Source organism: Drosophila miranda, chromosome 2, assembly GCF_003369915.1.
Source record: "Drosophila miranda strain MSH22 chromosome 2, D.miranda_PacBio2.1, whole genome shotgun sequence".
Lineage (NCBI taxonomy): Eukaryota > Metazoa > Arthropoda > Insecta > Diptera > Drosophilidae > Drosophila > Drosophila miranda.
Genome location: NC_046675.1, coordinates 23,681,053 through 23,704,073, shown reverse-complemented (window position 1 = coordinate 23,704,073; position 23,021 = coordinate 23,681,053). Strand labels below are relative to the sequence as shown.

The following is a 23,021-nucleotide window of genomic DNA, read 5'->3' as shown; positions in this document are numbered from 1 at the left end:
ATACCGTCTGACCCTCAGAAATATACCGAAACATATCATCTCATTTCAAAAAACTTGAGCGACAAATAGAAATGGTTTGAAAGTGAATGATCGAAAAATAAATGATGCACGTAAGTTCGATTTGAGAGGGCGAAAAGTTTATATACCTCTTGTTCTTAAATAAACCTTTAAAAAGTTGTATTTAATAGGTTAATTTTGACCTCAAAAAATACCAAATCAGGGATGCAACGAATTTAGCCCATTTAAGCCCCCTCTATTTAAACAGTTCAACGAAATGTCCTTTTTTACATTGTTGCGACACGGTAACTACGCGTTTGCTACATATCAAAAAAACATTTATGGAGAATGGACACTTGTATACCCTATGTTTGTTCCTTGCATATCCACCCATTTTTTTTCCTTACAAAAAAGGTAGCCAAGATATCTTTCATCCGAACTGCGCTAAAATTCTTCAAGTTTCATAATATTCTCTGTTCGACATGAATACATAGGATAGGTATTGGCTCGCAGTTTGTGAGATATATTTATAACCCGGACTGCTTTATAGCTGCCCCAACAAAAATTTAGATCAATTAATCAAGTTCCTGATTCATTTAAAGACAAATTTCAAATCTTTAGATTCTGATAAATCCGTGTACCGAAAGCTATCGGAATTTAATAGGTTGGACAGACGAAATTATCCATTTCCTAAAAGAGCAAACAATTTTAATTTTGAATTTAAACATTAAAACACTTTGTTTTTATTGCCAGTATACAAATATATAATATATATGTATATATTTCAGTGTATGTATAATGCAGACCTTTCCTTTGGGGATTGGAATGTTTCCGTTTGCTTGGCGCATCTTTCAGATGCCGTAATACAGTCAAGAATATCAGTTACATGGTTTCTTTTGAGCTATGCTAAAACAATAATAATTGAGGGGAGACCCTTACGATTACGAATACGAATACCCTACACAAAACTACAAGCTACTTGTCACGGCCAAATGGTTTAGGTTTAGGTTTAGATTTAGATTAATTTGTCCTTCTTCTAGTCCTTGCAGCAGCAATACACATTGTCGCTGGAGCTGGCTGGCGTTGAGGGGGCAGTGCCGCTCTTGAGCGGCTTGCTATAGGAATGCGGACCGCGCATGAAGACCTCTATAAGCTGACAATGCGATCTGGAAGGTGCGAGAGAGGATGATCATTAGCTTTTGCTTGAGGGAATCTCAAGAGGCAATACCTCATGGTTATGTCCAAGTCGGTGACCACCTCGCCATCACAGTTCCAGCTGGAATACTCTGAGGAGGAGCTGCTGCCGACCTCCGCCTGTGCTATGGGCTGGCAAGAGCCTGCAATGCTGTAGTCCTCACCATTGGCCGCTGCGAATGTCCTAAACTGGAACTTTCTTGTGCGATAGACATCCACAAAGGGTAAATTTCGCTGTAAAACAAATTGTGTTAATACAATTCTAGCGCAAAGCACTAAAATACTTACTATATCTCCACTTCGGCCGGCTGTATTTAACAGAAATCTCACATTATTGAGCAACGAAGTCTTCTTGACGAGAATCAGATCCAGGCAGCCATCGCCCAGATGACTATACCGGGAGATTCCGTTGGGACTGCGGGCGCAGGCACAGGTTATATTGGCGCCGCAGATCATGAAGAAGTTGCCCTTTATGACCTTCCATTGCTCAGAGGCAAGGCTCTTCATGGAGTGGACGTTGCCCACTGGCAGCTGGAGCTTGTCGGGCCGCGGCCTGGGTCTGAGCAGAGCCGCCTCGCTGGGCGTTAGATGGGACTCCTCTGGGTCGGCCTCCTCCAGTGTGGCGCTGCTTGTGTTCTCCACTTCTGCGTCTTCCGCGTGGACAAACAGAGAGGAGCGTTGCTGCTCCTGCATGGAGCTGGCAAAGCTGCAGCGCTGGCAATTGGCATAGCAAATGGAGGGCACAGACTCGTCCAGAGAGCACACACTGTCCGGACTCTGCGGGAGATGCTCCTCCAGCGGCGTGGGCTGCAGATCCGGCTCCTCCAGCAGCCGCAGCTCTGCGTCGTAGCCCCGGTTGTTGATGAACGCCTTGACGCCGCTGTACTCGTATCTCTTGGGCCCCATCCAGCGGTAGTTCTCGCTCTGGGCAGCCACATCTCCCAGGTAGCCGTAGCTGAGGACGCTGGCGCAGAACCTCAGCAGCGATTGGCTGTTGCTGACGCTGCAGACGTCCAGGCCGCGATGCTGGCCGAGGATCACATGTATGGCCGCCGTCCTGACATCTGCCGTCCCATGCATGCTGTAGGCAATGGTGTCCGTGCTTCCGGCTGGGATTACACCCACTGGGATCTCAGGTCGCGGTATGTACGAGGGTCGTTGCTCGTCGATGCCCAGTTCCCGCATTCGCCGGAACAGCAGGCCGTTGATGACCTCCGCCACAGTGCCATCGCCACCCACACAGCAGACGGCGTCGTAGCAGCTCAGGTCGTGGCTCAGCAGGATGTCCCTCACCTGATTCGCCCGCTGGGTGGTAATGCACGTGGCATCGATGCCCGCCAACTGGAATATGGGCCGCACATGTCGCTCATAGGTCTGCGAGCCGGCCTTCCGCCCGCCATACGGATTGATGAACACCAGCAGGCGGCGCACTCGCATTCGCGTGCTCGATGGCTGGTGGAGGCGTGCCTGCAGCTCCTGGTCCCACTGCCGCACAATGTACGGGTCCGCATTGAAGAACGTGACGCGTCGCAGCTCCCAGCGGTTGCAGTCCGTCTGGGACTTGGTCAGGCGCAGGGCATAGTTGATGGTCAGGTACTGAGAAGTGGGCCTGGTATCGGCTTCCCCCTGGGCATTTATGGCCTGGGGATTCGGCGGCTGTATGGAGGCTATCTTTGTGTCTCCCGCCCGCACGCTGATCACATCGTCCACATGGAGTATGTGACTCTTGGGGCCATAGCCGCGCTGTCCCTCCGGCGAGGGCGGATCCTCGGGCAGCGGCGCCTTGGTCTCCTGGCTGCTCTTCGACTGCTTCACCTTCTGCATGCGCTCCCACACCAGCTGCTGGCCATGGAGCAGCACCCGATAGGACTTTTTCTTTAACTGGAAATTGTTCAGCAGAATGTCATGCGACGGCGAGAGGTCTCCCGCTGCTGTTGCCGTGGCTGTGGCGGAGGAGCAGGTCCCATAGTTGTTGGAGGAGCAGGGGGCGTAGGTGGATGACCCCCCCAGTGACTGTTTGCTTTGCGTCATCTCTGCTCTCCGTCGATGGCTTTGTCGGCGCTGCAAAAGGCAGAAAAGAAAACAGGTTTCCATTAGAAACGGCAAACGGGAGGGCATAAAAGCAGCAGGGGGAGTGGTGGAGCTGCTGGGAGGTGAAGAAAAGGTGATTCGTCTCTGCCATTAATTTTGAGTTACGACGACGCGTCGCCTCCATTCTCTTTTTTTCGTCTTAATTGATGTAATGAGAGATGGAGGAAGAGGTGATAAAAGAACAGGTAAAGAGTACAGAGTGGGGGGGCTTACCCCCTCCCGATCCAGTAATCCAATCAAATCTTTCAGAGTCATTAGCATTTCCATGCTAACGATTTGTTCAATGAAAACTTTTGATGAAACCCCCAACAACATTCGTTCGTTGAATGAAGGTTCTATGCGGTTCAATGATCATCAACTAAACCCATATTTCGGCGTATAATAACAGTCATTATATTGCAGTATCCAAACCATCCATCAAATGCGGTTCATAACGATGATAGTGATTATTGATAAACAGGGCAGACGGGTCATAGGAATGTGTGACTCAGAAATGTAGAGTTTTCGGATAAAAGTATAATTTAAGGGGGGTTCCATGCAGAAGAAATCCCATCTATAAGCACCTTAAAGATAGTAAAACCCTCATTTAACTGACATTTAATCCACATGGGTTCTCTCCCATTTACAAAACATATCTTCCCTTGAGTAAAAATAAAATTTCCCCCTAGTATGCCATCCATTATCACGTCTTCCATCAAGCAGTGCACTGCTTATGGGATTACTGGCAAGTCCCCTTCAGGAATATTGTACTTTTCCTTCCATAAATATATAGTTGCCTTCGCTTCGTCGTTTCAGTGCTTATCAGCGGCACAAAAAAGTGCACATTCTGAGAACTTGTTCCACCTCTTACCATATAACCTTATAAGCATGATTGTGCACACGATTGTACCCATATATATATGGCTATAAGTACATAGGTATGTGCTACACTTATTTCGTGCTCATAGCGCACTGAACTCGAACCAACGTGAGGTGAGGACGGACGCCTTGGGGGCACTGCGCAAAAGTGTAAATTTGTAAAGAAAAACTGGTTTAAAATGTTTCTTGCTTTTGCAATCGAAGAAGGGGAAACACAAAAGACACAATGCAGGCGCAGAGTTGATTGAACTCTCAATTTCAAGCGGGAAATGCAAGGGAAAAGGGAAGTAGATCATTCAAGAATTGGGCAAAGAGACCCAAGAATTTCTAAATAAATCCAAGAATTGCTTTGAAAATTCACGGTTTTTAGTAGAGTTCTTTAGAAATCAAAGCAAAACTCAAAGCAAAGTGTTTCATTAAAATACCATAAAAAAGACGGAATTCCTTAAAAATAATCTCCAGAACACTCGTATTTCAATGCTAGAAACTACTCCCACATTCAGGTCATGTTTGCTCCATAAATTTTATGCATTAGATATTTGACACAAAAATAGATACGGAGATCCAGAGAGCGAGAGACACTGAAAATAAACTCTGGGATAAACATCTTTGAGAGTTGAGTTCTTAAGAGTTATGCCCCGAAGAACAATGAATCTTTTTCTTATTTGAGAAGAACAAACTGAATATTTTCATATGTCTATGCAAATTTATTTAAGAGAGTGGAAAAGAGAATGTGTTCAATGATATTTCGAATATGGGGGTATCCAGTAATTCAATATATCCGGAGATCAATGAATACTCTAAGGAATACTCTAATTTTTGAGGAGAGATTTGATTTTTTGGTAGATAGAAACTATACCGGTTAATATTATAATCATTAAAAGAGGTAGATGTAGGTGCATTCTATACCCTTTTGTTTGATTTTCAAAGTCTAAAGTTAGCGTGGAATTTCAAGTTTCAAGTTTATAGCACAATATAGCATAGTTAATTGTTTTTCCCCACCTTCTTCCACCTGTGTTTACCCTTGTACGCCCCACCGTACCGTGTATAAATATAATATATTCAATGTTTAGTTAGTCATACCTTTAGTCAGCCACAAGGCGACTCTCTCGAGAGCTCCAGCAATTTGTTTTTGCTAATTAGAGACCAGACACTTGAATACTTGAAACCAGAACTGAACACACCGACGGTTGACAGACGACGGACCAGAGACCCCCGTTTCACGCGTCGTGTGAGGCAACGTTCAAGGTTATCCCCCACTGAAAAGTGCGACAGCCAGACAGACGGAACCGAACGGACCGGACCGATCCGCAGCACCCAAAACCCGCAAAAAAACTAAGTTTTAGAATCGCTCAGCCACTCAGCCACAGCAGCAGAGTGAGGAAGCTGCGTTCGCTCTCAAAAAGCAGTTTGGAAAACGAGTTCTCTCTCGTCTGCTCTGCTCTCTCCTCTCCGTTCCGATTGCGTGCAGCACACGGCTTGACCTTCGCCTTGAATCGCTCTGTTGTTCAAAAAATAACCGGGCTTGTACTCAAGATCTCAACGGAAGCTGCATTGAAACGGCTGCTGCACCATACTTGTGACTCTGCAGCCAATTTTGAGTCATTTCCTGCCACTACTCGTACGGGTACGGGTATATATATTCCGATCTTGACATTCAGATGCTCATATTTTGATGGGGTCTTTAACTGCAGCCATTCGGCCATGAAGGGCACTCAAATGGCAGTGCAAAAAGTTAATTAAGCTCGCTATAATGTTTGCTTTTTTATGGTCGTCGTTCAAATATAAAAAGTTTATTTTGGCCATTGGAATGTTTGGTTTAAATGATGCCTCAAACAGGGGGAGGGAAGAACTTAAAGAACTTACCAATCAATTCTCTGAATGGCTTTGGATGTTATTTTATTTGACTAAAAATGATGGGAAAATGTGATCTAGATTACTGGTTTTGAAAAGAGGGGATTGTGGGAAGGGATTCAGATACATTAGAGCCCTTTATGGAGACCGGAATCCATTAATTTATTTATAACCCCTGTCTAAGGATACATCTCTGAAGAAACCTCATTATACTATACATAAATCGCATCTCACAAACAAAATCATCTTCACTTTCTCGCTTTTTGCCAATTAAATGCAAAAACTGCAGGCATTTTCATCTTGAAGGCAGAGCCAGACACTCGAAGCTATTTTTGATGCCAAAAAGTAATTAATTTTTACAAAAGAAATGCCTTTTGTAGAGGGAATACGAACAAAACTTAATTATAAATAAACATGGTCTCAAAATAAATGTTTGCTTTGCACTCTCTCTGTTTTCTATGTACAAATCAATCATAAATGGGGGATGGGGGCACGGATGTACCTCTCATCGGAAAAAACAAGAGGCGGCCTCCTCAGGAAATGTGTAAACAAAATACACGATAAGTAAATAAAATCAAATATGAACGGAAAGTGGGGGATATTTCTGATTGGGAGGAAACCACTCATTTCCTATTCCACAAAAAATAAAAAAAATGGGGGATATATTCTTAATAAATGCCGCTAATGGCGGCTGTTATTCCCATTTGTTATTTTCAAATGCCACGAATCTCTACAAAATGATGATGTTAGCCCCTAATTAAGGGTCACGCAAGCGATGCAATGATTAACTGTTTAACATCATAGTTTGTCGATTAGTCAAACAAGCTGGCTCCATTAGGTACGAGAGTACTGCCCTTTGTGAGAGTACAAACCCCAAAGAATCTATTGTTCAGAAGGACGGGACTTATCGCTAAAACCAAACAATAACATTCGAGTGCTTTAGTACCCCATATACGACTCATGTACACATGTGTGCGTGTACATATGTGTATTCGAGGGTTATCTCGTGAAGCAATCGGAGAATACTATATATTTTTTTGCGCTATTCGTTTACCAAAGATAAGATATGACCGATGACATCTAGTATTATATGGGGGTTGGGGTACAACGTGTAGAAAAGGGGCATGATTCCTAAAGATACATATTTGAAATTCTCGAACTTTCACACTGAAAATCTTACGAATCGATAATAATAGATAATCTTTGAACATGTGTGTCCTACAAACAGAGTTCTCAGTTGTAAATTTCACTAAAAGTGACTCATATCCGAACACATGATATCAATAAATATTTAATTAAAATACATTAAAGCTTGTAAGACACTTTTGAGCGGAGCGGAGTATAAGACCTCGTGGCATACGATAAAATATAAATCAATCTGTGTGTGTATTTTCAGAGCGGAAATGTTGACTCCCTCCACAGAGGGGGAGTCCACCGATAAGAGGACACATTTATCAAATATAGCAAAAAGTATCACTTCTTTGATAAGTAAAAAGAAACCACTTAAGACCATAATAATTGGCTTTAAAATTCAATTTAAATGGAAGATTTATAAATAAGGAAATTAAACTGCTTGCTAAGTGACAAGCAGTGGGGTATTTACCGCTATTTTAATACCCCTTTAACATGTTCTAACTAAACCCTTGTGCACCGTCTGCTACAAACTTGACCCGCTTTGTCGCAGTCGGTCATAGATCCAGCCCACGTCTGACCTTTCAGACACCACACAGACACACACGCAATCGATAAGAGAAATAACATAACATTAAGAGCTCCCACTAAAATGTGTGAAGCCATTAATCTGTGACCCAGAAAGCCAGGAAAACCAGCTGGCCAAAGAAAATCAAAAGGAAATTGTTCTAAAGAAACTTTTTGCTTTATGCCTGAACAAAATGATCTGAAGAAATGTAAATTGCAGTGAAATTAAACAAAAATTGTGTAAGGTACAGGGGTAGCTCTAAAAAAGAACCACTTAGCTACACTTTCCCAAGAGACTTAATTCATAAATTAAATTTCACTTTCTTTTGGTTTAGTTTTAGTTTTTAGAAATTCTATAATTTCTATTCTTAAAAAGTTATTCTTATCCAGTGACCACTGTATCTGGTATGCATTTACAGTTGTTCTAGCTCCTGGCCACGTGCCAAATGGGAATGTGTTGCAACGCCCGAACAGCAGGGCTTTTTCAGTGCACTCGCACTCGCCCAAAACAGCATGTGCGAGGGGGAGAGTATTAGACAGAGATGCAGCGAAACCAATTGGGGGCAGCATCATTCCATCCTCTCCCCCACTGGAATTCTCCCTTACACAGTTATCACAATACCAGACAGCTGTGAGAACAACAGCAACAACTCAGCTGTAGCTTTTGTGTGTGTGTGTGTGTGTGTGAGCTTGCGGAATTCCTGTGAGTGTATGGGGAGAGAATTTGTGTGTATACATTCATGTATGTGTGCCCGACTTGTTTGTCTGCCCATTATTTCAATAGATAGAAATGTTTTACTGTTGTTGCAAGAGTATCCAATATCCAATTGGAATGCCGGTTGCTGATTGTAATTGACTAAACGAGGCAGGGGTGGGGTGTGGGGACAACTTACCTATTATATAGGTATATCCGTATATCCATACAAGCACCGTGTGTAAGTGTTGAATGCAGCTACGTCGCGGTTGGGGAAATCAAGAAAATTCAATACGGACACGCATTGCACTTTCGCACACTTAACACACTCTCAAGCACAAACAACTACAGATAAGACGGGAAAACTAACGGCAATTCTTAATGACTTTTTCAATTAGCTACTTTAACTACTCAAAAACTCTGTACAGAAGAATTTGCAATAACAATTAACAAACTCAAACTGCCGTTAGAAATGCTCGAAGGGAGGATTTACACGTCGGAAAGGGTTGTTTCCCACAAACTTCGACTCTAAAACCAATTATGATTCGAATTCCACACTAAACAAGCACTTTAAAACTAAATGTTTTAATGCACAGAACTGATTGTTCACAATTTATGCATTGAACATTTTAAAATGTTTTTCTAAAGAAAAGAAAAACGCGCGACGCAACCGACCCCGTTCGAAGAATTTTTTTTTTGAGTGTGGCCCAGTGTAACCGCGTATTTATCGTTAAAATATGCCGTCCGACCCTCAGAAATATACCAAAATATACCGTCTCATTTTAAAAATATACCGTAAATATACTGACGAGTTCAGTTCATTTATACACATTCCTCGTTTTTGATCTTCCGTGGAATATTACCAGCTAGATAGAATATTTTGCCATGCCCACATAATTGTATACGATTGTTGAATTAATTATCTACTTGACTGGTTTGTTTTATATACTGGCTTTTGTTGGATTTAGTCTAAAAAAGCTTTTAACGAAGAAGGTCAAATAAATAAAACGTATAACACGTAAGAGAAAAATCGTTACTATTCCTCAATTTGATATTTCGTTGAATAATTCAGACTAACTAAAACCTTTAGCTCTGCCCATATAATTTTAGGCCATTGACGAATACATTTTCTACAAGGTTAGCTGTGTTTAAGTACTCCTTTTTATTATATTGTGTCTAAAACATGGTTTAAGCCAAAATGGTCAACAAAAAACAGTGGTAACGTAATAGAGTATGGAATGTAACGTAAGTATGGAATGTGACGTCAACCGGAGTTTGGGCATTTTTATACCCTATTTCGTTAATAAAATATGAAGAAACTGTTTTAAAACGTAATTAGTTAAGAAATTATTTCAGATTGTTTTGTTTTACACATATTAATGCATATGATTAAATATATCTCGATCCCGATACCCCCAGGGTATGAGTGTACATGGAATGGGACTCATTTGTTGATGATATTTATCTTCCGTCGGATATTACAAGCTATATAGATCTCTCAGCATATAATAAAAATCTCAGCATTGCTTATAAAATAAGGTTAAAGCAATTTCCACAAAATTAATTTCTTTACATGGTTACGCCAGGGGGAAATGTGTATGTTTGAAATTTGAAAATATCACGGAGTATAATAGCCGAGTGTGATTATTATTTTATAGATTTCAGGCATAGATTCTATAAATTATCGTAAAATGTCTAAAAATGTACACATTAGGCATGAATGCTACTTTCGTTCAGTGGGGGTCTCCACCGGATCTCCTATCATGTCTCGTTCATCATGCTCGATGATCAAATTCAATCATACCTCAATGATACATAGATCGTCAGGTACAGTCATTGTATCTTGTAATTAATCCGATGAAATATCCTTCAATTCTCTTTTCAACCCATCAATTGGTAAAGTGAAAATTACATATGAAAGTGTGCAGTCTCAGAGTTATTTAGTATATTGCAAATTATAAGTACTCGAAGTATCCTACAACGTAATTTTTGTACGAAGCAAAAATTGACTGTGTTATCAAAAAAATAAATAAAAATACATATATTCAACATCCTTGTCACAATTATAAACATATGTAATTATTCGACTTACCTTAATTTGAAATTAACGCCTTTTGACGTTGGAGTCATTTTTGATTATTGAACAAAATTGCAATGTACCATATTGTTCTTGTCTTTTTTGATTTCTTGGTCTAGCGAGAGCAGCTCCAGGTTCTGGAGTACCAGGTCATATTGAAGCGCCTCGATGATCAGCAACTCTTTCTGGAGTATGCCACTCCTTAGTGTTCCATTCCGACACACCTGACCCCACGGCACAGAGACATGAAACCTATACTAATCTTGTTTTTATTATTATTTGGACGTTGATATGCAAGGCAAGTGGCCCATGTGTCAGCACGCCGAAGACTGTTAGGTGTAAAAAATTTTGATATGATATACATATTAAGAAGAGCAAAATGCAGAAATGCCCCTGCATCAACCAGTATACCCGTAGCTGTAACTATTGGTGAGATTTCGGTTATAACCCGTTATTCAATTTTATCTGTTTCCATTTTGTTTGCCCTCTCTTTTTTTATTCTCACATCTCTCCAGAGATATGACAGGAGCCTACACAAAAGATTTGGTTGCTCTAACTTATAGTCCTGTAGTCTCTGAGAACAAGGCGCTCATCGGGACAGACGGACGGACAGACAGATATGGCAATATCGACTCGGGTGCTGATGCCGGTCCAGAATATATATACTTTATGGGATCGGAAACGCTTCCTTCTGGGTGTTACAGACATCCACCTTCATACCCCCAATATACCCCTATGCTCCTCGAGTATCAGGTATAATAAAACAGTTGGAGAAAAGTGCCAAGTAGTAAGTGTCTCCTTATTTGGGGCATACGTTCAACATTTGTTGTAGATGTCAGATGTGTTCCCATTTTGTTTCCGGCCAGTAAGTGAGCGTGAAAATGTGTGAGTATTCGTTTTATGTTGACTGTCTAGCCGCAATAATGAGTGGTTCATGCTTGCAGCAACCCCCTGTGGCAAGTGCACCAACTGCCCGTGCGGCGTAAGTGGTAGCATAGCGACAACAGGCACGCCACAGCAGCCCCGCTCCCAGCCACCGCCACCGCCACCCCCGCCCCAGCAGCAACCACCAGAGGATCTATCGTACTCGCAGATGCCTCCACAACAACGGCAATCAGAATACCAGTCGGATCAATACCAGCAACAAGTATACCAGCAGCAGCATCGCTATCAATCAACTTTGCAGCCACAGGAAGCACGCTATCAATCGACCTTGCAGCCGCAGGAACCTCGTTATCAATCAACTTTGCAGTCAGAGGACTCCACCCAGATACAAGAAGCTAGATACCTACCAGTAGCGCAATCCCCACCACCGCAGGGCCAACCACAACAACCAGGAACCGGAGGGGGAGGCTGTCACGGCTACTGCCAAAGATTCCAAGCCCAATACCCCCCGGAACAATGTACGACAGATGCTGCACCGCGATCCACAGGATACCGCCAAGATCCAGCATTCCGCCAGGATCCGTCATTCTCTCAATACCAGTCGGCCCCCAGCCCCCAGGCAGTGAGGCAAACATACCCCATGGCGCAATCACCACCACAATACGCCGCAGGACAACTATCGCCGCAGTATCCCCAGGCACAGTCGCCGCCACAGTACTCGTCACCACCGCTGCCGCGAGAGCAGTCCTACGTGGCGCCACAGCAAGTGGGGGGCTACGACCAGCCAATATCGCAGCCTGAACTGCAGCCGGGGCAGAAGCAAACGGAAGTGGCGAGCTGTGTTTTACCAACTACAAAAGTTCAAAAGAGAAAAAACGCCACCATGAGTTGCAATTGCGGTAAAAACAGGACCCGCAATACGAAAATTGGACCTGGTGGTCGCAAACGTCCGGTAGCAGTGGGTGCAACGAATGTAGAGGATGACGACCTGCCAGTTGCGGATACCTATACGTGCACTCGTCCCCAACGAAAGCCAGATTCTCTGCAGGATGGGCCCGGGATGGTGCCCGGAGTACCGGAGTTGCGATGCAACTGCCACGAGAAGAAGAAAGTGGACTGTTTCTGCAAAACGCCGGTCAAGCCACTCGCGAAAGCAGCACCACCCCCTGCTAGGGAACTCACTCATGCCTACGTGGGCTGCGGTCAGCCCTATTCGGGTCCACCGACGTACCAGGGTAACGGGAGGGGCAAATGCGGACACTGTTCGCATAAAAAGAAGTGTGCTATTCAGTGATCGATCCGAACAGGCGTAGCAGGCGCTCGCATCCCCCACGAAGCTACTCGGCCTGGAATGTGAATGGGCAATGGAACACATTTCTAAATTTAAAATCATCCAAATTCTCAGTGCTGCTTCAACAACCCAGCTACTCTACGCTTCCCTAAATTTTTCAGCAACAAAATGTGGACAATAAACCAAATGTTATAGCTAAATGGGCAGGCACAACAAAATCCCATCCAATTTCGGAATTTCTTGGAGAGGGCCAGATTGGGAATGTTTATTTATTTATTTGTATGCTAAATACTTTTGAAGAAGCAGGTCCTCTGGTCCGAATTGCCACAGATCCAGATCTGGCCTACTTTAACTATTCAAATGCTCTGCATAAAGGAAGCTTTGTATAGAGTTTCAAAGTCATTACAGATTCCAGTAGCTCGCTAATGGAAACGGTAGAAAATTCAAAAAACGCGACTCTTCACGAGACCGAAACGTTTCAGTAGAAGGTTCGAGTTGAGCAAATAAAACGAAAAAAAACGACGAGAAAGTTGTCAAGATTAAGTTTATTATAAAAGAAATACAATACAATTTCCACAATTTTAGTAGCTGTCAGATCTGTTTCATTGCGTTTTTTGGCCTGTATGTTGTTGCCTTGGCCAGGCTGAGATAAAATGGGTCGCAGTAAGTATAAGCGAATGTGTTTTAATAAATTCGCATTGTCCTACCACACTTTAATTGTGCAGAGTCCAGCTCCGACAAGGGCAAACAATGTGAGTGCAAGCTGACTGGTAGCGTAACGGTAATTTTACCGCCTGGATACCAACCACAAGCAGTACCAGCAGCACAGGTAGTGCCAGCAGTTCACGGGCAATCACAATCCGAGGGGTGTCAATGGTGCAAATCAGTTGCGGATCCTCCACCGAAATCCTCATCCCCTTGCAAAAAGACCTGCGGAAGCTGCAGGTCTTCCAAAAAGAAGTGCGTTATTCTATGATGGATCTGTTGAACACTCGGCCAAGAGCAATGGTAGACATTTCTAATTCTAAAGCTATCCAAATTTGCAGTGTTCTTTTAATATCCCATATCTTGTCCTACTCTTGGCCTTCCTAAACCTTTTAGCAACAAACTACGAAAAATAAACCAAATGTTATAGCTTGTGGCCAGCATACACTTACAACCAACTTCCTTCCAATTCTGGAACTTATTTTGGTAGGTACTATTTTGCCAACTACCGTTTGGAGCAGGATAGAGTGGTGTAAACTTCCCGGGGGTTTATTTGTTTAATTTAAAGCTAAGTACTTTTACATAAGAAACTCTGCTTGCTGAAGGTCATCAGGTCAAAAGATCCAAGAATTTTCCATGTGGATACCATACATTTACTTTTATGCTTTTACGATACTTTTGTATCGCTGTTCTCTCCTAAAGGAGAGGCGGGATCTCTAAGTGATCTCTTTGAAATTTGCTCGCACTTGTCATGGGATGAATTAGATCTTTGCTTATCCTCTTTCCACCTAATGACCTATTTGATTAGAATTTTCGCTCACATCCACCAGAGCGCGCACACTGTACGAGGAGGAGTGTGTGATAGAGAGGGAGATAGTGAGTAAGCTAGTGGAAGGCTTTGCGTAGCCACTGCAGTAGTTGGTTTACTCGTATCTTCAATAACGTGGATGTGGGGGAGGAAAGGGGCAGGTCGGAAACGCTTCCTTCTGGGGGCTGCACACGCCCACTTCCACCACAAAACTAAGAAATATACCCCTATACTCTTTGTATCGGGTATAAAATGTAAAGGAAACGAAAAGGAGTATGAGAAAGGTGCCATGTATTAAGTGTCTTACTTACGGAGCACTTTCAACAGTCTTAGCAGTTGCCAGATCTGTTTCATTTGTGTTCATTGTGTTCCTTGCCCTGCTTGTGTCTACGTCTATATTTGATCTAAAATGGGTCGCAGTAAGTAAAAATTAATTTGTATTAACGAATTTGATCTGATTAACATTTAATCTGCGCAGAAGACAAATCCAACAAGTGCAAACAGTGCCCTTGCGGGATGACTGGTAGCGTAACGATAATTACGGAAAACGAAGTGCAACATCAACCAGCAAGAGTAGTACCGCAAGGACCCCCAACCGGTGGGTGTAAAGTGTACCGAGGCCCACCACCAGGATTTCCGGGACACTTGGAAGCAGAAAACCCTGCGATTCGAGTGAGGCCCGCTGGCCGAAGTCGCTACCACTGCGGACACTGCAATCAAAGCTCGAAAGGCAGTAGTTGCGTTGTTCAATAATGGATGATCGGCTTCCATCGTTTGCCCAGGGATCTGTTGAACAGGCGTAGCAGGCGCTACTTGCGAAGGCAAACACTCGGCTAAGGGCAATGGAACACATTTCTAAATTCAAAGCTATCCAAATTTTCAGTTTTCTCTCAATATCCCACTCTCGGCCTTCTCAAACCTCTCAATATGCGCCAACAATAAACCAAATGTTATAGCCAATGGGCAAGTAACAGCCAGAATAAAGCACACAACAAAATCCAACCCAATTTCAATCCGATCTATTTCGCTAGGGAACCGCTCTAGCTACAGTTCGGAGCGATCGGATTGTGACCTGTCATCCGATAGTTCCTCCAATGACAGTACCTGCAGCTGTTGTTCGGACCAGCCTCCGCCACCGCAATGTCGCCCGCAGCAGCCACCGGCGGTTCGGCCACGGCCAAGTCCCCAGACTTTCAACGATGATACTAGCTTCTGTCCTCCGGCGCTCCTGCCTCCAGCAAGCGTTCAGTTTGGTGCCACAAATTTTGACAATGTCTGTCCTATGGACTGGACACCAGTTTATGTGCTTCCACAGTGCTGCTGCATGCCAACGATGCCTCCATCGATGAGGCCAGCAGCTCAGAAATTCTGTGCCCCCCCCGCACCAAGATTTCAAGAGCAATCCTTCGACCAGACGGATGGGCAGAGGGCTAGTTTCGGCAATGAAATGATCTGCTACTGTATGCCAAAGAACCTGACACCGATGAGGCCAGCAGCTCAGCAAGTCTTCTCTCCCCCCGAACCAAGAACTCAAGAGCGGTCCGTTGACCATGGCCAGAGGGGTGGTTTCGGCAAGGACATTCTCTGCTGCTGTAAGGCGACAATGGCTCCACCGATGAGGCCAGCAGCTCAGAAAGTCTCTTCTCCCCCCGAACCAAGAACTCAAGACCGGTCCGTTGACCATGGCCAGAGGGGTGGCTTCCGCGATGAAATGCTTTGCTGCTGTAAGGCGACGATGGCTCCACCGATGAGGCCAGCAGCTCAGAAAGTCACTTCTTCCCCCGAACCAAGAACTCAAGAGCGGTCCGTTGACCATGGCCAGAGGGGTGGTTTCCGCAATGAAATGCTCTGCTGCTGTAAGGCGACGATGGCTCCACCGATGAGGCCAGCAGCTCGGCAAGTCTCTTCCCCTCCCGAACCAAGAACTCAAGACGGATCCTTTGACCATGAGAATAGCTGTAATTTGGACGATGACAATGTCTATCTCGAGCAATCGGCTCCGCCTGTTTCTAAGCGTACAAAGAGAGGCAGCAAGCAGCCGCCTCCAGAGAGCAGTCGACGGCAGACGGATTCGGGGTGCCAGAGATCAAAGCAGCCACCAGATCAGAAACTATACTGCCCCCCAGGGGGAAGATCTCGGGTGCGATGCTTTAAGCAAGGGCAATGCGGGCAAAGAGGACAAAGCGGACATAGAAGTCACAGAGGTGGGGGAAAATGTTACCCCAATGAGTATCCCGTGCCTGTGTTGGGCAGACAGATGGCCAATACGATGGATTCGCTGGATCCGGTGGATTCGGATCAGATGGATCCGCTGGGTCCGAGGTGCGATTTTGGGGAATCTTCGGAAGCAGCGTCAGCAGCTATCGATACCGATGCTCGCGCACAACCAAACGAGTCGATCAGACCGTTGCAGCGTATAGGACAAGCCCGTCATGGGGCGGGTATAAACGAACCTTTCGATCAGTATTACCAACACCCGTGCACATCCCGAAGAGACCCGGAGATGAATCCAATGGCTAACTTTGATCCAGATCGATTTGCCAGTGATCAGCGTGGTGGTATCGGGCGTCTGCGAAATGTTAATATACGCACTCACATCGATTATGACTATGCTCAGATTCCGGGCAATGAGAACCCGCCACGCCCGCTCTCGCGAAATTATCCGGAAAATCCACCATCGCCGCAATCTCCAGGACAAAATATACCTTCCTTCCCTCGCGGGTAAGATGATACGGCCCAACCAAGCGGCTTCTACTTTCGCAATCAGAAACCTCCAATAGCAGGTGTTAACGTTGGACGTCGGCGAAATGTCGAATAATATAATAAATCATCCATTAAGACCTCAAATAATTGCAAACCACCTTTTTTGATTTTTATTGCAAAACTCCGAAATATCTCAAAATTGGTGCTGTATGTTGACTTTTTTACTTGACTGTATATTTTCTTGACCTTTACACTAAAACCTTTGTTTAGACAAAATCCAACAAAAGCAAGTATGTAAATTAAGCCAGTTAAGTAGAAAATTTATTCATTGCTCGGATTAAATTATGTGGGCAGGGCTCAGAGTTCTATCTAGCTGGTAATATTCCACGGAAGATCAAAAACGAGGAATATGTATAATAGAACTTGAACTCGTCAGTATATTTACGGTATATTTTTCAAATGAGACGGTATGTTTCGGAATATTTCTGAGGGTCGGACGGTATATTTTATCGATAGGGTCATACTGGTGAAAACACGCGAAAACACGCCGAATAAATAAACTATTTTATTTCTATATCACTGATTGATTTATATTAAAACTAAACTATACTATGGATGAAGAGGATTACGGCAATGAGGAGTAAGTATCACTGAAAAGTCTCAATATTCCACCCGGACTCCACCACATGGTCTCTGACTCTTACAGCGTTGGTGGAGACGATTTCGACGACGTTGACGAGGATGTAGATGAAGATATTAATCCGGAGGAAGAGGCGGATAACATTGAGATTATTGCGCCCGGTGGAACAGGGGGCGGCGGTGTGCCCAAGTCGAAGCGCATTACCACCAAATACATGACGAAATATGAGCGTGCGCGCGTCCTGGGCACGCGGGCTCTGCAGATTGCCATGTGCGCACCCATCATGGTGGAGCTGGACGGCGAAACGGATCCCCTGCAGATCGCCATGAAAGAGCTGAAGCAGAAGAAGATACCTATCATCATACGCCGCTATCTACCTGATCATTCCTACGAGGATTGGAGCATCGACGAGCTCATCATGGTGGACAACTAGAGCGGGGTATATACATAGCAATACATACATAGCAACTTTATTACATACAACAAATATACAACTTAAGACAAGCTGTTGGCCAACTGGCTCGAATTAATCAACTCCAAGCATAGCCCTCGCCCCGCTGATAGCACACACGTTCCAGAAGTCCGACAGCATGCTGGCCAGTGCGACAGATAGAGCCCACCACGGATGGCAGGAGGCCGCACTCTGAGAGATTCTGCTCGCCAAACACCTGGTCGGCCGCGGTGCCTTCCTTTCCGTCCTCCTGAGGCGCTTCTGGCGAATCCAGAACTTTTTGCGAGGCCTTGCTGAAGGCCAAGGTATTGGTGCTGCTGGCCAGAGTGGAGCTGAACATATGGCGGGTATCGCAGAGCAGCTCCGCCACGCTGGGCAGAAATGTGGGCAGGATAAGGCCTTTGATGTCGATGCTGAAGTAATCCACGCCATCGAGTCGAACCTTTTTGGAGCGCGGCACCAGGTGCTGCATGGTAGCTTTCGGGAATGCAACTGGCGACAGCAGAGTGGGTGGCACTCCCGCCAGACGACCCACATTGCTGATGGCGCTCTTGGCATTCAGCAGATAGCTGAAGAATCCTTGGCACTCCACTCCATCAATGAGCAGCAGCGAGTTGTCGCTGAAATCCTCTCGCATCTCGGCTGCCTGCTGTTTCCTAGCGTGGGAGGACTGTATGCGTCGTAGTTCTCGCTCGTCGACGCCCAAGCTCTCTAGCCAGGCCTCATCATCGTCCTCATCGTCTTCTCCGGTAGGAGGAGGCACCGAAGTTTCCTCTGGTGCATCCATCGTAGAGCTGCTGGTGCTCTCCTCTGTGAAGCTGCCATCGCCACCACCTGCTTCGCTCTTCAGAGGCATGGTAAACTCTATTCCCTCCTGGCGCAGGGCCATCCTCATGCCACGCGTGGAGGGTGTGACAAGGGCATGGCTCTCGGCGCGGCCGCCAATTCCCGCTGCCCGGAACAGCACCGTGAACGAGTTGGCGCACAAATAGAAGTAGGGGCACTGGCGGGCACGCAGCAACTGGAAGAGTCCGCGGAAGCTGTAGTCCCACTCCTCGGCCAGCGCCTTCCGTTCGCGCTCGCCGACCGTCACACCGATGTTCTCCTTGGAGTTGCGCGGGAAGAGCGTCAGCCAGGGCAGATGCGGATGCTGCCAGTAGTAGGTGCACTGGTTGAAACGCGTGGCATCCGAGATGTCCAGCGTGCTCTCCGACTGTTGGGTGTCGATGCAGCGCACGAAGCTGGTCAGTCCGCTGGCCAGCTGGGAGGTCTTCAACTGAATGGCAGGCAGTTCCGTGGGGCAAAAGAAGCGAGCGCGCGTCTTCAGGCACCAGTCCACAGGCAAATGCGCTGTGTGCTTCTGTTGAGCAGCCAGTGCGGCATCGTCCTCTTCTTCGGCGTACGGCTGCTGCAGCAGCTTGGCAAAGGCCTGGGCATCGAATTTCTGTAGCACAAGCTTGGCCGCCGGCGGACGTGTGGGCGTCTCTCGGACAAAGCAGGAGGAGGCCGTGACCACAGGCAGGTCGTGGACCTCGGCCTCAACTCTCTGCTTTTTCGCAACTTCTGTGGATCTGAGAGAAGTAGCTCATATGGTTTTTAGGTCAACAGTTGATCTACAAAATTAAAAATTAACACTCACTTGGCAAAGGGATTCTTTCGTTTCTGCGCTAGTTTTGCTTCTAAAAGTTTGCTCTTATCAGTCTCATCCAATTGTAGTGTTGGCCTTTTGCAATTGTTGTTATTGCTTACACGTGCTGCCAATTGTTTCTTCTTTTGTTTAAGCCGTTGGAGCTTGATAAACTGCAAAATTCCAGAGATTTACATATATGTTTTGGTTTATCTGAGCTGAAATTTTCACTTAATGCGCACATCATCTGGACGGGTCCATTTGGATGCTAGTGCAGCGTCGCTGGACATGGCTTATGGTATGGGTAAAATAATATAAAAATTTGCAATTCAGCAAATAAAATTTGTTTCTCAACTCCCGCGCAAATTTCCACTTCGGTGTGACCTAATCAAAAACAATTCAGCAACAGCTGGCTGGGTGGTATCGATACATTGAACACGATATAGTATAATTGTATTTATTGAATAAAACATTTAATTAACTTAATTAGCTGCACAGCTTTAAGTTGCGAGGAATTTAGTTGTAAAATAGTTCCATGAAACTTGAAATAGTGAAAATTAGCTATGAAATAGCTTATTTGACGACAGTGCACACGATACCAATACACGACATTGCTATCGGTGCTCATCTCATGGTCACATCATTGCGTGTAAAGTTTTAGTAAATAATATAAAATCATGGATATCAAACTAGTTTGCCGGATTTGCGCTAATAAAATAAAGGACAAGAAACGCGAAAGACATTTGTTCAAATACATGCGCGGAAAGCTGCATTGCCAACTGAAAATGATAACTGGTGTCGAGGTAATGTAATCAATGGCAATGTTAATGTTATTGTTATATTATACCATTATTGGTTGTCCTTTCCAGTTGTCTACCAATCAAGGGTTGCCGGAGTTCATCTGCGAGCGCTGCTTCTCCGAACTGGATCTTGCTGTGAAGTTTCGCGAGCGTTGCATCTTCTCCCAAAAGTACTTGCTGGAGATGGTCATGAAGACCACTGAAGAGGACCGCAGGAAGTTTCCAATTCCGGAGCTCCACGAAATCGAAATTGATGCGGACCAATTGGAGCCAACCAATAACGATGACATGGGGCTCTTGGGGTTTGTCGAAGGGGATGACGTAGAGGACGATGAGGATGCCCAGGCGGCTGTGCTAATCGCAGCAGAAGAGGCGTACAAGGCTGAGATAAAGGAAGAGCAGATGAGACGAGTAGCAAAGCGACGCCGTAACTTCTTTATATGTGAACAATGCGGTCAGTTCTACGACGACGAATACGCCTACAATGAGCACTTGGATGCGCATCAAGAACGGAAGGAAATGAAGATGTTCTTCCCATGTACAGAATGCCCCGAAACCTTCACGAAAAAGACGGATTTGAAACAGCATCGCTCGCAATGCCATAATGGCCAATGGCGGCAATTCAAATGCTCGACTTGTGGTAAAGTGTTCGTTTCAATGGACGCCAAGCTACGCCATGAAAAGTAAGACAATAAAAAGGAGCACTTTCTGACACTTAATTAATTTAATTTGTATACTCCTACAGAGCCCATGAAAATGAACGACCTTATCCTTGTCTGCAGTGCGGAAAGATATTCTCCTGTGTTTCGGAACTAAGTGAACATCATGCCACACACACGGCCACAAATATGAAATACAAATGTGAGCCATGCAGCAAAGGTTTCATGACCGAAGCGCTCCTGGTGGCACATAAGAAATCAAAGAATCACAAGCGCGCTATTAAAGAAATTAATGAAGAAATTGTATGGGTAGGTTAGACAGTGATTAATCTTTGAAATCATTATTCTGGATTTATTGGAACTATTTCCTACTTAGAATCTCTTTGAGAATCGAAGTATGATTTTCCATTTCAAATTTGTAACTTTTTCTATGTTTAAGGGAATTTAATTGGCTGACCACATATGTACATATGCACTATGCACGAAGGTGCATATACTATGTAGTACATAGTTTTCTGATATGGTTCTTCTTGTATTACCTAGTACATATTTAAAATACTGTTGTTTCAATTCTATAAAATTTAAACATGCTTTTCTGGTATGACTTTCCCAACCCGAAAGAGCTTTCATAGACCGCGCCTGCGCATTTTTTTCACCATCTTATCAGCTTTAAATGATTTATAAAGAGGGCTGGTAATGCACTTTTCGAGTATTCTGAGTATTCAACTGGTAGTCAGCACATCGGCACCGAGAGAACCAACCGTATAACATTGTTATACATACAGATACCCGAGTGTTTGAAGCAGCTGGCGCCCGAAAAATCAATAAACTTACCAAACTTCTACGTGGACAGTGATATTTCAGTGAAAATGCGCAATATGTTGTCCCGGTCGCAAAGTGAGTTCTTTAAAAATAGTGAAAAATATATCATTTAAGCTGAATAAATGCCTTTCGACGATTTTAGATCTTAAAATGCTGATTTACATGCTTCTTCTGGTGTCGGGGGGCTCGCAGGTGCAGTCCTATGGCTCGAAGGATAACATTTTCGCTGATGTTCTGCTGACGGATCTGCTCAATCGCATGGATAACGACATGCAGGTGGGCTACTACGATGTGGACAATGATGGCGATATGGCAGCCGTTGCGCCCAAGGACAATGTGGACCTCGTCTCTCGATCAGAGTATTCCAGGCTGTGCGATGGCGGCAGCGACTGTGTGCTGCAGTCGGCTGTCAACTCGAATCCCTCGCTGCGGGATCACGAATTCCTGCAGCACAGCTCGCTTTGGGGTCACCAGTTCATCTCGGGCGGCATGGGCGAGGGGCCCAACCGCTTTAACAATATTGTCAAGAACGATGCTGGCTTGCCAGCCTACTGCAATCCTCCCAATCCCTGCCCTGAGGGCTATGACGTGGACTCCCAGGGAGGCAGCTGCCTAATGGACTTTGAAAACACGGCCATCTTCAGTCGCGAGTTCCAGGCTGCCCAGGACTGCACCTGCGACAACGAGCATATGTTCGACTGCTCGGAGCAGGACAGTGCCGATTCTGGCTCGGACAAAGGCGACCTCAACTCGGCCGTGGAGCAGTACATCCTCCAGATGGGCCAGGAGAACAGCCTCAACAATGTCAACAGTTTGGTAAAGAAGGCCGGCTATCCGGCCATGCCCGATCCACGCATGGACGCTGTCATGAATCCGTTCCTCCAGGGCGATCGCCTGCCCATAGCCGCCAAGAAGGGCAACATGCTCTTCCACTAAGCGATTGGGTGTTGGGTCCTCACGTAAACTCATACATCTACGAAGCATATTTAATTCGTTTTCGGTATTTGGGTGTCTACTACTATTATTAGCTATCATAGTTGATTATTAATGTTGTCCCGCTCAGTGGAGCTTCCAAGCAGAGTCTATACAAATATTTACAGTCCCCATACTACACCACCAAATAAAGTTATTCATATTAAACGAGGGCTCAAAGCCAGAAACAACAAG

The 23,021-nt window shown here is 45.0% G+C and overlaps 7 protein-coding genes across 9 annotated transcripts; 5 read left to right on the top strand and 2 right to left on the bottom strand.

The window, feature by feature from the left end:
• Positions 1-709: 709 nt before the first annotated feature.
• LOC108157079 (ceramide kinase) lies at positions 710-9,084 on the bottom strand. 2 transcript variants are annotated; one of them, XM_017288915.2, is made up of 4 exons: positions 8,586-9,084; positions 1,480-3,252; positions 1,226-1,425; positions 710-1,163 (listed from the first exon to the last, which is right to left on the bottom strand). In XM_017288915.2, the coding sequence occupies exons 2-4, from the start codon at positions 3,220-3,222 to the stop codon at positions 1,034-1,036; spliced, it is 2,073 nt and encodes a 690-aa protein (XP_017144404.1). In that variant the 5' UTR covers positions 3,223-3,252; positions 8,586-9,084; the 3' UTR covers positions 710-1,033. The 2 variants fall into 2 exon arrangements, with proteins under 2 accessions (XP_017144404.1, XP_017144405.1); XM_017288916.2 differs by lacking the exon at positions 8,586-9,084 and adding an exon at positions 5,224-5,412.
• A 2,150-nt stretch (positions 9,085-11,234) lies between these two features.
• On the top strand, positions 11,235-12,857 carry LOC108157680 (transcription factor SPT20 homolog). The gene is made up of 2 exons (XM_033389728.1): positions 11,235-11,348; positions 11,408-12,857. Exons 1-2 carry the CDS (start codon positions 11,345-11,347, stop codon positions 12,640-12,642), a joined length of 1,239 nt encoding a protein of 412 aa, XP_033245619.1. The 5' UTR covers positions 11,235-11,344; the 3' UTR covers positions 12,643-12,857.
• A 1,582-nt stretch (positions 12,858-14,439) lies between these two features.
• Positions 14,440-17,169, top strand: LOC108157710. Of its 2 annotated transcripts, XM_033389727.1 has the most exons (3): positions 14,441-14,571; positions 14,631-15,749; positions 15,882-17,169. In XM_033389727.1, the coding sequence occupies exons 2-3, from the start codon at positions 15,435-15,437 to the stop codon at positions 16,875-16,877; spliced, it is 1,311 nt and encodes a 436-aa protein (XP_033245618.1). In that variant the 5' UTR covers positions 14,441-14,571; positions 14,631-15,434; the 3' UTR covers positions 16,878-17,169. The 2 variants fall into 2 exon arrangements, with proteins under 2 accessions (XP_033245617.1, XP_033245618.1); XM_033389726.1 differs by having other exon boundaries at positions 14,440-14,571; positions 14,631-17,169.
• Positions 17,170-17,359: 190 nt separating this feature from the next.
• LOC108156163 (DNA-directed RNA polymerases I, II, and III subunit RPABC2) lies at positions 17,360-17,999 on the top strand. The gene is made up of 2 exons (XM_017287491.2): positions 17,360-17,495; positions 17,562-17,999. Exons 1-2 carry the CDS (start codon positions 17,467-17,469, stop codon positions 17,926-17,928), a joined length of 396 nt encoding a protein of 131 aa, XP_017142980.1. The 5' UTR covers positions 17,360-17,466; the 3' UTR covers positions 17,929-17,999.
• LOC108156159 (protein downstream neighbor of son homolog) lies at positions 17,940-19,969 on the bottom strand. The gene is made up of 3 exons (XM_017287487.2): positions 19,816-19,969; positions 19,586-19,746; positions 17,940-19,517 (listed from the first exon to the last, which is right to left on the bottom strand). The coding sequence occupies exons 1-3, from the start codon at positions 19,861-19,863 to the stop codon at positions 18,026-18,028; spliced, it is 1,701 nt and encodes a 566-aa protein (XP_017142976.1). The 5' UTR covers positions 19,864-19,969; the 3' UTR covers positions 17,940-18,025.
• A 180-nt stretch (positions 19,970-20,149) lies between these two features.
• LOC108156161 (zinc finger protein 17) lies at positions 20,150-21,481 on the top strand. Its single transcript, XM_017287489.2, has 3 exons — positions 20,150-20,376; positions 20,443-21,056; positions 21,119-21,481. The coding sequence occupies exons 1-3, from the start codon at positions 20,251-20,253 to the stop codon at positions 21,348-21,350; spliced, it is 972 nt and encodes a 323-aa protein (XP_017142978.1). The 5' UTR covers positions 20,150-20,250; the 3' UTR covers positions 21,351-21,481.
• A 284-nt stretch (positions 21,482-21,765) lies between these two features.
• Positions 21,766-23,020, top strand: LOC108156162 (neuroendocrine protein 7B2). The gene is made up of 2 exons (XM_017287490.2): positions 21,766-21,929; positions 21,997-23,020. Exons 1-2 carry the CDS (start codon positions 21,902-21,904, stop codon positions 22,788-22,790), a joined length of 822 nt encoding a protein of 273 aa, XP_017142979.1. The 5' UTR covers positions 21,766-21,901; the 3' UTR covers positions 22,791-23,020.
• The last annotated feature ends 1 nt before the right edge of the window (position 23,021 follows it).

What these genes read in the sequence shown, in the direction of transcription:
- LOC108157079 (XM_017288915.2), bottom strand. Translation starts at nt 3,222, where the DNA reads ATGACGCAAAGCAAACAGTCACTGGGGGGGTCATCCACCTACGCCCCC. An exon ending in CCGGCCGAAGTGGAGATATA is followed by an intron (nt 1,426 to 1,479) that starts GTAAGTATTTTA and finishes TTTGTTTTACAG; the next exon opens with CGAAATTTACCCTTTGTGGA. An exon ending in GACTTGGACATAACCATGAG is followed by an intron (nt 1,164 to 1,225) that starts GTATTGCCTCTT and finishes CGCACCTTCCAG; the next exon opens with ATCGCATTGTCAGCTTATAG.
- LOC108157710 (XM_033389726.1), top strand. Translation starts at nt 15,435, where the DNA reads ATGGACTGGACACCAGTTTATGTGCTTCCACAGTGCTGCTGCATGCCA.
- LOC108156163 (XM_017287491.2), top strand. Translation starts at nt 17,467, where the DNA reads ATGGATGAAGAGGATTACGGCAATGAGGA. An exon ending in GAGGATTACGGCAATGAGGA is followed by an intron (nt 17,496 to 17,561) that starts GTAAGTATCACT and finishes TGACTCTTACAG; the next exon opens with CGTTGGTGGAGACGATTTCG.
- LOC108156159 (XM_017287487.2), bottom strand. Translation starts at nt 19,863, where the DNA reads ATGTCCAGCGACGCTGCACTAGCATCCAAATGGACCCGTCCAGATGAT. An exon ending in AATGGACCCGTCCAGATGAT is followed by an intron (nt 19,747 to 19,815) that starts GTGCGCATTAAG and finishes GGAATTTTGCAG; the next exon opens with TTTATCAAGCTCCAACGGCT. An exon ending in CGAAAGAATCCCTTTGCCAA is followed by an intron (nt 19,518 to 19,585) that starts GTGAGTGTTAAT and finishes TACTTCTCTCAG; the next exon opens with ATCCACAGAAGTTGCGAAAA.
- LOC108156161 (XM_017287489.2), top strand. Translation starts at nt 20,251, where the DNA reads ATGGATATCAAACTAGTTTGCCGGATTTGCGCTAATAAAATAAAGGAC. An exon ending in AAATGATAACTGGTGTCGAG is followed by an intron (nt 20,377 to 20,442) that starts GTAATGTAATCA and finishes TGTCCTTTCCAG; the next exon opens with TTGTCTACCAATCAAGGGTT. An exon ending in GCCAAGCTACGCCATGAAAA is followed by an intron (nt 21,057 to 21,118) that starts GTAAGACAATAA and finishes ATACTCCTACAG; the next exon opens with AGCCCATGAAAATGAACGAC.
- LOC108156162 (XM_017287490.2), top strand. Translation starts at nt 21,902, where the DNA reads ATGCGCAATATGTTGTCCCGGTCGCAAA. An exon ending in TATGTTGTCCCGGTCGCAAA is followed by an intron (nt 21,930 to 21,996) that starts GTGAGTTCTTTA and finishes CGACGATTTTAG; the next exon opens with ATCTTAAAATGCTGATTTAC.